The sequence below is a fragment of the Oncorhynchus masou genome, chromosome 1, assembly GCF_036934945.1.
Source record: "Oncorhynchus masou masou isolate Uvic2021 chromosome 1, UVic_Omas_1.1, whole genome shotgun sequence".
Lineage (NCBI taxonomy): Eukaryota > Metazoa > Chordata > Actinopteri > Salmoniformes > Salmonidae > Oncorhynchus > Oncorhynchus masou.
In genome coordinates this window covers 75,414,793-75,428,577 of record NC_088212.1, presented here as the reverse complement: position 1 = coordinate 75,428,577, position 13,785 = coordinate 75,414,793, and the positions used below count along the sequence as shown (strand labels likewise).

General features: G+C 41.0%; 1 protein-coding gene across 1 annotated transcript in view; it reads right to left on the bottom strand.

The window, feature by feature from the left end:
* Nucleotides 1–520: 520 nt before the first annotated feature.
* Nucleotides 521–13,785, bottom strand: part of LOC135550708 (switch-associated protein 70-like) — a 31,339-nt gene continuing 18,074 nt past the window's right edge. The window contains exons 8-12 of the mRNA XM_064981761.1: nucleotides 5,962–6,069; nucleotides 5,453–5,619; nucleotides 1,862–2,060; nucleotides 1,306–1,402; nucleotides 521–1,128 (exon numbers count right to left, since the gene is read on the bottom strand). Of these exons, the coding sequence (XP_064837833.1) occupies nucleotides 1,010–1,128; nucleotides 1,306–1,402; nucleotides 1,862–2,060; nucleotides 5,453–5,619; nucleotides 5,962–6,069 (690 nt within the window). The 3' untranslated portion in view covers nucleotides 521–1,009. The remainder of the gene's footprint in view (nucleotides 1,129–1,305; nucleotides 1,403–1,861; nucleotides 2,061–5,452; nucleotides 5,620–5,961; nucleotides 6,070–13,785) is intronic.

Below are 13,785 nucleotides of genomic sequence, written 5' to 3'. Positions count from 1 at the left end.
CAGATCTCATAAGTTCTCACTGCACCAACATTCACTATTACACACACGAGCTCAGAGGTCAGCTCACACGTGCATATGTTGGTTAAATTGAACTTTACCTGACTACAACACAAGGGGAACTATAGCTATGGACTCAAGCGGTTCAAGGTATCTACAGTAACTCCCAGCCCACCACAGTATAATATTACTGTGAGTTACAGCAGAGCCGTAAACAGATGCTTTAACTCATGAAACCACAAGAGGACATCGGCCAAGTCTTTCATAGGAATATTACTGAAGGTTCCACAGTTCCCACAGGCAAACCAGGAAATTACATTTTAAATGGTTAGATTGAAAAAAATGTTTTTGAATGAAATGTATCAAATATATAAATCAAGGCTGAGCATATCTAACCCAGAGTCATATATATACATGCCATATTTATTTTTTGGATATAGTATATCTAACCTACCCCCCGTTCACTACTCGCATATTCTAACACATATAATTCTCACATCCCTCATCCAATAAAACAGACCGCAACAGTATAAAGAAATGTCTTTAAATATATTTTATAAGATACACTACTTATGCATTGGCATTTTAAATAGAAAACATCTTATTACTTTTATCTTATTACTTTAATCGTATTACTTTCTCATGACATTATTTAAAAAAATAAGTTTAACATATTATTCACTGAATATCTACAGCTCTATTTCCTGGTTAAAGACTTATCAGACCACAGAATGGTGAAACACTTGGGATGTCAAAGCATTGACACATTAGTAGGGTTGCAAAATTCCAGATATCCTGGTTAGAAGATTCACAGAATTAGGAGAAAATAAGCAGGAAATCCAGAATCCAGCAATCGGGATTTCTGGAGATCCTGGACATTTTGGGAAAGTTTCAGGAATTTTGCAACCGTACACATTAGTTAATTCTCAACAACAATACGACAACAGTATCGTGATGCTACACGATCACAGTAAGATGTCTGGACCATCAGGTAAGAAGCACCATCTCTAGTCTACTGGGCTGACTGGTTGTGGTTCTTCCTCTCCTGCCAGGACTTCTTCCTCAGGTCCAGCTCAGTGTCTGTGAAGGCTGCTGGGCCCCAGTTAGTCATCCTCTGTGGTCCTTTATCACCTTCACAGACAGAAGGAGAAAGAAAACATCACAGACTGTATTAAAACAATAGATCAATAGAACAAAGACATAAATAGCATTGTAATATGAGTATGGAGAGGAGAACAGATCAGAACATGAACATGCAGTGGATGACATTCTACTATGGTGATGTTGGCCTCTCTCATTCTTACTTACCTGGCTGGATGAGACGGACCAGTCCCTCATGCTTGGCCACCTTGTCCTTCCAGCTCTTGGTCTTATTAGCTGCCTGCTCCAATTTCATTCTCACCTCCTGTAACACAAACACACACACATAGTTTATCCATATATCTCAATGATTGCCAAGTCCCTTTAAGTAATAAATAAGCTATGCTGTTGGTCTTGAAGTAGAGACAGTTCTCAGTGAAATCACCACTAGATGGCAACATAGTGCAAGAAGAGACCTCTATGATAGTTTTGTGTTGTGTCAACAGTTGACAGAGGAGTAATTTGGGAAAAAAGCACGTTTGGTGCCAGGGACGGACTGTCTGTTTCAGGCAGCCTTCCACTGACTCAACACTATCTTCAGCTGAATAAAGACAAGTAGTTGCTCACAGACATATAGGTCAAAAGGAAGTACTTCCTGCCAAATGTGTTTTAATCTTGTTTATGAAATGTCCCGGCAACACCTTACTTTAAGTGAAGTGTTAATAGGTGACATGGTCCCTACTAACAGCCATATTGAAACACAGACAGGGTGTTGTTCTCTGACCTCGTACTGCTCCAGCGCTCCGTGCCTCTCTCTCTCAAGTCTCTCCAGCTGCAACATGGCTGCTTGCAGGGCCATCTCCTTGGCCAGCCGCTCGCTCTCCAGCTCCTGCTTCTCAGCCTGGGTCTGGGAGATGGCTCTCTGCTGCTGCAGGTGGATTTGCTCCAGCTCCGCCCGCTTGGCTGACTCCTCCTCCAGAAGCCTGTGTACATGCAGAAACAGACACACCACATGAACCAATTACAGACAGACTCAAACAAATGCTGGGTGCAGAAGCCTGAGAATGTGAACGTTTACATCTATACACAGCCTACTGATACACAGTTTTTGTGTGATAATGTACACTACAACTGTGTGTGAAGTTGTGTACCACATGGCACCATTTTCCCTATATAGTGTACTACCTTTAACCTGTGCACGAACATTGAGTGTACAAAACATTAGAAACACTTGCTCTTTCCATGACAAAGACTGAGCAGGTAAATCCAGGTGAAAGCTAGGATCCCTTTGTCATGACTGACCATGAGAAACCAAATAGGTCAGATCAGGTTTACAATGAATAACATCAATCAGACCCCATTTCACCCGTAGATGGGGGAGGAAATAACTAGTGGGGATTGACACTCACGTCCTGTTGTAAATCAAGGGAGAAGATACAGGCTTGCGCTCTCCAAATACACCAAAGGAATGTTCTTTGTCTCAACAGACCTTTTCCCACTGAAACTCTAACACATTAAAAAGTGAATACTGGAACAATATTTCTAACGTAGAAAGTGTCATTTTGTTGTTTTGTGATGTCATGAAAAATGTTATGAAGGAAATACTGTAACTTGGAAAGTATACATACCACATGGAAGAAGTTTCCATACTATGGGTTGTGCAGGTAATATGGAACATTTTGTGTTTTTGTTAACCTCTTATATCTATGGGGGCGCTATTTCATTATTGGATAAAAAAACGTGCCCGTTTTAAGGGCAATATTTTGTCACAAAAAGATGCTCAACTATGCATATAATTGACAGCTTTGGAAAGAGAACACTCTGACGTTTCCAAAACGGCAAAGATATTGTCTGTGAGTGCCCCAGAACTGATGCTACAGGCGAAACCAAGATGAAACTTCAAACAGGAAATGAGCAGGATTTTTGAGGCTCTGTTTTTCATTGTCTCCTTATATGGCTGTGAATGCGCAAGGAATGAGCCTGCCCGATCTATCGTTTCCCCAAGGTGTCTGCAGCATTGTGACGTATTTGTAGGCATATCATTGGAAGATTGACCATAAGAGACTACATTTGCCAGGTGTCCGCCCGGTGTCCTCCGTCAAAATTGCTGCGTCATCTTTAGCTGCACGACTTTTTCCAAGCGATTCAGAGGAGAAAGTAGACATCCACGAACGATATATCAATGAAGAGATATGTGAAAAACACCTTGAGGATTGATTCTAAACAGCGTTTGCCGTGTTTCAGTCGATATTATGGAGTTAATTTGGAAAACAGTTCGCCGTTTTGATGACTGAATTTTTGTTTTTTTTTGGTACCCAAACGTGATTTACAAAACGGAGCGATTTCTCCTACACAAAGAATCTTTCAGGAAAAACTGAACATTTGCTATGTAACTGAGTCTCCTCATTGAAAACATCCGAAGTTCTTCAAAGGTAAATCATTTTATTTGAATCCTTTTCTGGTTTTTGTGCAAATGTTGCCTGCTAAATGCTACGCTAAATGCTACGCTAGCTATCAATACTCTTACACAAATACTTGTTTTGCTATGGTTCAAAAGCATATTTTGAAAATCTGAGATGACAGTGTTGTTAAGAAAAGACTAAGCTTGAGAGCTAGCACATTCATTTAATTTCATTTGCGATTTTCATAAATAGTTAACGTTACGTTATGCTAATGAGCTTGAGGCTATAACTGGATACAGGTTTTTTTCATAGCCAAACGTGAACAAAACGGAGCGATTTGTCCTACACAAATAATATTTTTTGAAAAACTGAACATTTGCCTTCTAACTGAGAGTCTCCTCATTGAAAACATCTGAAGTTCTTCAAAGGTAAATGATTTTATTTGAATGGTTTTCTTGTTTTTGTGAAAATGTTGCTGGCTGAATTCTAGGCTTATAGCTATGCTAGCAATCAATACTCTTACACAAATGCTTGTTTAGCTATGGCTGAAAAGCATATTTTGAAAATCTGAGAGGACAGTGTTGTTAACAAAAGTCTAAGCTTGAGAGCAAATATATTTATTTCATTTCATTTGCGATTTTCATGAATAGTTAACGTTGCGCTATGCTAATGAGCTTGAGGCTATAAATAGGATCCCGGATCCGGGATTGCTCGATGCAAGAAGTTAAGAGAGGGATGTGATTTGAGAAGTTATAAGAGATCATTGTTTTCCAAAACATTGCACAATGAGTAATCACCGCCCCAGAGTGAGGTCAGGGAGCATGCCTGCCTGCCGGAACCTTATACCTTTCAAGCAAAAGGTATAAATGATGGGTTAAGAAAAAAACACATTGAACCATAAAAAGTGTGAAGCAGCAACTACATGTTTAAAATGGTTTGAACTGTGAATCTCAACACGAGGTGGAGACGATAAACTCACCTCCAGGACAATCACTGGAACGGCTGTTTAGCTGTCCTAAGTAAAGTATCTTCGAAAGCGAATTTAAGTAGGACCATCCTGTTACTCTGCTCAAACCATCGTATCTCGTTACTCTCATCCCCCCACTGGGAAACCATTGATACAGCTGGCTAGCCTATCTTCAAAGAAGTATCTTCAAGAGTGAATGGAAGGAAAATCAACTCTGTAGTTCTGTTCAGGACTACACAACAAGTCCCCAGATACTGGACAACTACGCAGAAGGACAACAGTAGAAGAGTTGTTTGAATCATTTGACAAAAAAAGGCCCAACACCCTTTTCAAGGCTGCCCCATTTACCAAGAGATCCCCGGCGAACCCAGGCATTTCACGTAAATACATTTATGATGTCTAGCTCAAAGCGGGCGGCGGTTCGTGTGCAAAGTATATGGTTATTGTAGGTGAGAGTAGTTTCTGAATGTGGCAGTGTTAAGTGTCTCTGTCCCTCTATCTCCATCTCTTCTTTAACAAGCATCCATGTTGTTGTCGTCATTCCGCTGGGGACAACAACCGGTGCAGAGTGTGTGTTTATCCTGTGTTCTCATTTAATTAGCTAGTAAATAAATAATTAAACCAATTTTTGTAGTACTGAATACTAATTAAGGCTTGGGTTTTTGCAGATGCAAGGAGGTTACTCAAAATGATGATATGATATTATGAGGATATGAGGTTATGATTAATAAGTTGACTGTTTATAGATATGATAGGTAAAGACCTTTCAGAGTTTAATTCGGGAGATGGTAACGCTTTAAAGAACCACTCTCGTGGTGCCCCAGATCCTAATTAGTTAATTGCTACATGATTAATTTAATTGTGTAACAATTAAACAGTTAGTTAATTAGATAAATATGAGGGCAAAAGGGAAAGCAACTCAATATTAGAAAGGTGTTCCTAATGTCTTGTACACTCAGTGTAAGGCTACTGTCTATGAGTGTGTCAAGTGTGTGTTGCGTCTAACCTGGTCTGTAGTTTGCGCATGGTCTCCTCATCCTGCCTGGCCTGTCTCTCATCCTCTAGTGCATCCTCCAGGCGGTGGTACATGTCCTCCAGCTCCCTGACACGCTGCAGGTACTGCTCCAACTCACTGGACTTCTGGGCCACCTGCTCCTCCATCTGCTGACGAACCTGACAGGGGACAATGGACACATGCAGGTTGATATGATAATCTGGACACAAATATGAATGCACACACGCACACACACGTGCACACACACCACCACAGTACAAAGTAGCATGTGCTGTGCATATGACAATCAATTCTGTTTAGTGTAGATTTTCCCAGATAACTCCATAAATAATAATCATACTGTGAGTAATAGTAATACTAATAGTAATAATACTTGGTTATACATCAAACGCAATGATTCAAAGTCATGAGAGAAGTCTTGCTGAGTAATACGTTGTTGCAGTGATTCTGAGTATTAACTTCCTCGAACAGAGCTAGAGTGTAGCTTTGTGGTTGGTTACCATTTTCTCTCTCTCCAGGTCTGTTCTGTAGCGGTCCTGCAGGTCAGTCTGGGTCTGTTTTCTCCTCTGCTCCTCCAGAGTCGCTGTGGCCGCTGCCTCCTCCAGTTTCTGTCAGAAGCCAAGGGAGAGGAAGCCTTAACACTTAACACTAGAAAAGCCTAATGTTAGTTGGCTACTAATACATCGAACTTGCCAGGCAGTTTATTAACTACCTACTATCTAAATAACTACCTAACATTTATTGACTTGATTATTCAAATAATTCTTAGCTAAGTGGTATAGTCGTTGTGCGTTAATTCTGGCTAAAGATTATTTCTGGCGCCGATAGAGATGGCCGCCTCGTTTCGCGTTCCTCGTCCCACGACTCCATTTTGTTGCTCCCAGCCTATAGACAGAGACTAAAACAGGAAGCTCCCGTGCTCAGGTCGGTTCAACGCTGGTCTGACCAATCTGATTACACGCTTCAAGACTACTTTGATCACGTGGATTGGGATATGTTCCGCACTGCGTCAAACAACAACATTGACGAATACGCTGATTCGATGAGCGAGTTTATTAGCAAGTGTATCAGTGATGTCGTACCCACAGCAGCTATTAAAACACTCCCAAACCAGAAATCGTGGATTGATGACAGCATTCGCGCGAAACTGAAAGTGCGAACCACTGCTTTTACCCAGGGCAAGGAGACGGAAATATGACCGAATACAAACAGTGTAGCTATTCCCTCCACAAGGCAATCAAACAAGCTAAGCGTCAGTATAGAGACAAAGTAGAGTCACAACTCAATGGCTCAGACACAAGAGGTATGTGGCAGGGTCTACAGTCAATCACGGATTACAAAAAAAGAGGGCAACCATTGTTCCTGTTTCCAAGAAAGCTAAGGTAACTGAGCTAAACGACTACCGCCCCGTAGCACTCACTTCCGTCATCATGAAGTGCTTTGAAAGACAATTCAAGGACCATATCACCTCCACCCTACCTGACACCCTAGACCCACTCCAATTTGCTTACCGCCCCAATAGGTCCACAGACGACGCAATCGCAACCCCACTGCACACTGCCCTAACCCATCTGGACAAGAGGAATATCTATGTGAGAATGCTGTTCATCAGCACAGCTCAGAACACCATAGTACCCTCCAAACTCATCATCAAGCTCGAGACCCTGGGTCTCGACCCCGCCCTGTGCAACTGGGTCCTGGACTTCCTGACGGGCCGCCACCAGGTGGTGAGGGTAGGTAACAACATCTCCACCCCGCTGATCCTCAACACTGGGGCCCCACAAGGGTGCGTTCTCAGCCCTCTCCTGTACTCCCTGTTCACCCACGACTGCGTGGCCATGCACACCTCCAACTCAATCATCATGCTTGCAGACGACACTACAGTGGTAGGCTTGATTACCAACAACGACGAGACAGCCTACATGGAGGAGGTGAGGGCCCTCGGAGTGTTGTGTCAGGAAAATAACCTCACACTCAACGTCAACAAAACAAAGGAGATGATCGTGGACTTCAGGAAACAGCAGAGGGAGAACCAACCTATCCACATCGATGGGACAGTAGTGGAGAGGGTAGAAAGTTTTAAGTTCCTCGGCGTACACATCAAGGACAAGCTGAATTGGTCCACCCACACAGACAGTGTGGCTGAATAAATTCAGCTCGTCACCAAAAGCAACTTTTACAGATGCACAATCGAGAGCATCCTGTCGGGCTGTATCAACGCCTGGTACGGCAACTGCTCTGCCCACAACCGTAAGGTTCTCCAGATGGTAGTGAGGTCTGCACAACGCATCACCGGGGGCAAACTACCTGCCCTCCAGGACACCTACACCACTCGATGTCACAGGATGGCCATAAAGATCATCAAGGACAACAACCACCAGAGCCACTGCCTGTTCACCCCGCTATCATCCAGAATGCGAGGTCAGAACAGGTGCATCAAAGCAGGGACCGAGAGACTGAAAAACAGCTTCGACAGTGCCTTGCGAAAGTATTCGGCCCCCTTGAACTTTGCGACCTTTTGCCACATTTCAGGCTTCAAACATAAAGATATAAAACTGTATTTTTTTGTGAAGAATCAACAACAAGTGGGACACAATCATGAAGTGGAACGACATTTATTGGATATTTCAAACTTTTTTAACAAATCAAAAACTGAAAAATTGGGCGTGCAAAATTATTCAGCCCCTTAAGTTAATACTTTGTAGCGCCACCTTTTGCTGCGATTACAGCTGTAAGTCGCTTGGGGTATGTCTCTATCAGTTTTGCACATCGAGAGACTGAAATCTTTTCCCATTCATTCTTGCAAAACAGCTCGAGCTCAGTGAGGTTGGATGGAGAGCATTTGTGAACAGCAGTTTTCAGTTCTTTCCACAGATTCTCGATTGGATTCAGGTCTGGACTTTGACTTGGCCATTCTAACACCTGGATATGTTTATTTTTGAACCATTCCATTGTAGATTTTGCTTTTTATGTTTTGGATCATTGTCTTGTTGGAAGACAAATCTCCGTCCCAGTCTCAGGTCTTTTGCAGACTCCATCAGGTTTTCTTCCAGAATGGTCCTGTATTTTGCTCCATCCATCTTCCCATCAATTTTAACCATCTTCCCTGTCCCTGCTGAAGAAAAGCAGGCCCAAACGATGATGCTGCCACCACCATGTTTGACAGTGGGGATGGTGATGAGCTGTGTTGCTTTTACGCCAAACATAACGTTTTGCATTGTTGCCAAAAAGTTCAATTTTGGTTTCATCTGACCAGAGCACCTTCTTCCACATGTTTGGTGTGTCTCCCAGGTGGCTTGTGGCAAACTTTAAACAACACTTGTTAAGGATATCTTTAAGAAATGGCTTTCTTCTTGCCACTCTTCCATAAAGGCCAGATTTGTGCAATATACGACTGATTGTTGTCCTATGGACAGAGTCTCCCACCTCAGCTGTAGATCTTTGCAGTTCATCCAGAGTGATCATGGGCCTCTTGGCTGCATCTCTGATCAGTCTTCTCCTTGTATGAGCTGAAAGTTTAGAGGGACGGCCAGGTCTTGGTAGATTTGCAGTGGTCTGATACTCCTTCCATTTCAATATTATCGCTTGCACAGTGCTCCTTGGGATGTTTAAAGCTTGGGAAATCTTTTTGTATCCAAATCTGGCTTTAAACTTCTTCACAACCGTATCTCGGACCTGCCTGGTGTGTTCCTTGTTCTTCATGATGTTCTCTGCGCTTTTAACGGACCTCTGAGACTATCACAGTGCAGGTGCATTTATACGGAGACTTGATTACACACAGGTGGATTGTATTTATCATCATTAGTCATTTAGGTCAACATTGGATCATTCAGAGATCCTCACTGAACTTCTGGAGAGAGTTTGCTGCACTGAACGTAAAGGGGCTGAATAATTTTGCATGCCCAATTTTTCCGTTTTTGATTTGTTAAAAAAGTTTGAAATATCCAATAAATGTCGTTCCACTTCATGATTGTGTCCCACATGTTGTTGATTCTTCACGAAAAAATACAGTTTTATATCTTTATGTTTGAAGCCTGAAATGTGGCAAAAGGTCGCAAAGTTCAAGGGGGCCGAATACTTTCGCAAGGCACTGTATGTATATACTGTACTCTATACCATCTACTGTATCTTGCCTATGCCGTTCTGTACCATCACTCATTCATATATATTTATGTACATATTCTTCATCCCTTTACACTTGTGTGTATAAGGTAGTTGCTGTGGAATTGTTAGGTTAGATTACCTGTTGGTTATTACTGCATTGTCGGAACTAGAAGCACAAGCATTTTGCTATACTCGCATGACAAATAGAATTCGATTTCTACTCCGATTTCAGAACACTGAGTGTGCCAGAGTACAGAATAACTGATGAATTTACAAATGCTCAACACCCGTTGAATATGGTCGGTGTCAGTAAAAGTCGTAATAAAAAAATAAAAATGTAATTAAATTGTTGCCAGCAGCACAGTTACAGTCACCAATGCTATGGACAACATAAAAACAGCCTAACCAGCTCGGCTAGGGTGAGTAAAATGGTCAGAGTGATGTTTACTAACACCCCAAATCGTAATATGTCTAGCTAGTCATTTGTTATGCTAACAAGCTAGCAAGAGGTTGCATAGCAACAGCATCAACTTCCGGTAGACAGGAGAAGCGCTAGTACTCAACTGAAACGATACTGAAACATTTGTTTACAATATACTAAAATTATATGTAGTATATATGTAGTATATACTCATTAAGTATGTATACAGTATGTTAGTATGGGTATTCGAACACAGTGATTTATTACACAGAGTCATGATTTAAAAAATAACATTAAAAAGACTGCATGGGGGCTTTAAGGAACATTATGAAATCAAGAAAATGCATTTCAAAAGAACAGAATGGCATATTTTGAGTTTAAATATATTACTGTGGCTTGAGTGTTGCGCATGTAATTATTATATTATATTTTGAAATCGAGCTCAAGGGGTAATTTTTAAGAGTTGTTTAACAAGGATATATGATTTAGAAACTGCAGTATCTGCTCTTTCTGATACTATAATACATATATAGACATCAAAACTACCTGCTTGTGACTCTGTAGGCTCTCCTTCCCCTGCCTCTGTGTAAATATGTATTACTACCACTGCGCTGCTGTTTATTGATTATTGATTTGCATTACCATAAGTATTTATCCATTTATTCTGCTACTGGTCATTATTACTCCTGTTTACATGAATATATTACCATTAGTATATTACCATAAGTGTTTATATATTCCTGCTACCGGTCACTTTTCAGCACTTTTCAGCCCTGCCATACTGCCCCTGAGTGGCGCAGCGGTCTAAGGCACTGCATCTCAGTGCAAAAGGCGTCACTACAGTTCCTAGTTCAAATCCAGGCTGTATAACATCTGGCCGTGATTGGGAATCCCATAGGGCGGCGCCCAATTGGCCCGGGTTTGGCTTGGGTAGGCTGTCATTGGAAATAAGAATTTGTTCTTAACTGACTTTCCTAGTTATAAAGGTTGGAAAAATAATGTACAGTATTGTGCAAATGTGAAAAAATGCTTTAAAAAATAGACATTTATCAATTAACAAAATGCATTGTGAGTGAACAGAAGACAAATCTACATCAAATCAATATTTGGTGTGAACACCCTTTGCCTTCAAAACAGCATCAATTCTTCTAAGTACACTTGCACACAGATTTTGAAGGAACTCGGCAGGTAGGTTGGGACAAACATCTTGGAGAACTAACCACAGTTATTCTGTGGATTTAGGCAGCCTCAGGGGCTTCTCTCTCTTCATGTAATCCCAGACAGACTTGATGGTGTTGAGATCAGGGCTCTGTGGGGGCCATTCCATCCCTTCCAGGAAGGACTCCTTGTTCTTCTTTACGCTGAGATAGTTCTTAATGACTGTATGTTTGGGGTCGTTGTCATGCTGCAGAATAAATTTATAGAATTTACATTTATATTTTATAAATTTAAATGTATAATTTATAGAATATATAGTTTAGGTGTATTTTCGAGGGGCTATCATCTGCCTCGCAGGCTGACTGCCAGTGAATGAGGGGCAGGGGGGAATGTCCTCTTAAAATGGCTAGTAACACAAATTATGTTTGTGATAATAAGATTCTAACAACAACAGTGTGTTATATAGACTTATTTAGGAAAAATCAAGGACGGGGTGGACATGGCTTTAAAAATGTCAGAGTAATTAAAAAAGTACATTCGCTTTGAGTCAACGTGACAGTATTAATTCAGCCTTTACACGCTCAACTAAAGGTTACTTTGAAAAGGAACTTGCCTTTAAGTTTGGTCTAAAGGAGAAAAAAACTGATGTTGCTTTTTAGTGGGACAATCTACACTCATTAGACTTATCGGACCCCTTTATCATATGTTTATCCTTTATAATTGTGACAATACAGCAACAAAATAATATTTCAAACAATTGAACAGTGGTAGTTGATCTGATTTTGTTTGACATTTTAGTCATTTAGCAGATGCTCTTATCCAGAGCAACTTACATATATTTTCATACTCCCCCACCCCTTGGGAATCAAACCCTCACCCCTGGTGTTGCAAGCGCCATGCTCTACCAACTGAGCTATACAGGATTTGAGTTGAGAACTTGAGTAGAAAAGAATGATGCATAAGAAGAAAAGCTGGGCCTCCAGATGCTGGTGCAAAGGAGGAAGTGGGTAGTCTGAGACAGATCTAAATAACCAGCAGACCAGCACCGGAATACAGGCATCAGCTCTTTCACAGGTGTCCCTGAGCCAGCTACGTTTGCATAAGTGCTTTTCCCCCTCTTCTCAGATCTAATGAAAAACAAGGCAACAGTGAAACATGTCGTCCCCCACGAATGATGCAGCAACCCCCTTGGGCCAATCAGTGTAATTTTATAAATTACGGATCTCTATGGCAAGATTAATCATTCACCCATGCTTAGTCAAAATCGGGCCAGTGGTGTCTGAGATATTGCTTGGGTTAGCTAGACTCATATCCCTGAGCATGTGGGCCAAAATTCATCACTCTGAGTCAAACAGATTAACCCCCTAAGGTTGATGTCCGAGCCCCATGGAAATCAAATTAGCATAATACATTCCATTGGATGAGTCTCAATCCACCGCATCCGCCTATGTTGTACTTCCGCATCTGAGGTGAAAGCTGACAAAGATAGAGCGGTCAGACCATGAGACATCCCAAAAATCGGGCTTCTCACAAAATCATCTGTAGCGTCCGAAAGTTTTGGCAAAAACTATTTTTCTGTTCCAGGATGCCCACAGGCCTCACAAGACTCTTCTGAAGGTCCCCCAGTAACAGTTAAAAAGAATTAACGGATGTACTGTATATATGGAGACTGTTTAGTGCATTAAATACATGTAAAGAAATAAATATATACTAATGTTTACTGATTTTTCTTATATCTCTCAGATATAGGTCAAACACTTCAGAACAAACGTCCTTTAGATTTTTTGGTGGGGACTATCCGTTGTTCCATTTAGTGAATCTGTTATTCAATGCATTTGTATGGGCTAATAGCAGTAAGGCCAAATAACAATTTTCATCAATTCTTTTTGCATATATTTGTATATATAGGGTTGAATGGCGGAAAACCGGTTACCGAGATTTACATGGATTTACAGCTCCAAAACCTCTCCCTTTTCCAAGGATAAATAACTGCGAAAAAACATTACATTATAATAAATTATTTACATGAACAGCATGGCGTGAAATGGAACTGTTAAATGATATGCGATGTCTAAATCTGTCTTCTCTACAGCCTCTGCGTGATGAATCATCAACGCTCAGGGTGGGGGCAGACAGCCCATCTCAGTATAGAACGCAGTTCACAATGCATGTAGACCTATTATTTTATCATGGTAAAAATAAATAATCTTGTGACAGGTAGGCCTATATTTGCTGCAGTATAGCCTATGCTACAGCAATATAAATACAGAATGTGCATCTAATTTACCCATATCCATCTGGCTTTCGAGGGTCACTTAATTTTTTTATTGTAAAGATTTATTTTAATTTTATTGCAGCTGCAGAGTGATAAAACAACGTATCACTCGAAATTCATTGCTGTAAATCAGTGCATGCGCGAGCACTCTCTTACAGTCTTTCTCTCTCCATCAACTCCATTCAAATTGCATCCAAAATAGATCATTCTGTTCTAGATTGATATATAGCCCTACATATAGATGTCCTAGCCTACCTCTTTCAGGTAATAAATGTGTATTTCAACTTTATTTAACTAGGCAAGTCAGTTAAGGACAAATTCTTATTTCAATGACGGCCTAGGAACAGTGGGTTAACTGCCTGTTCA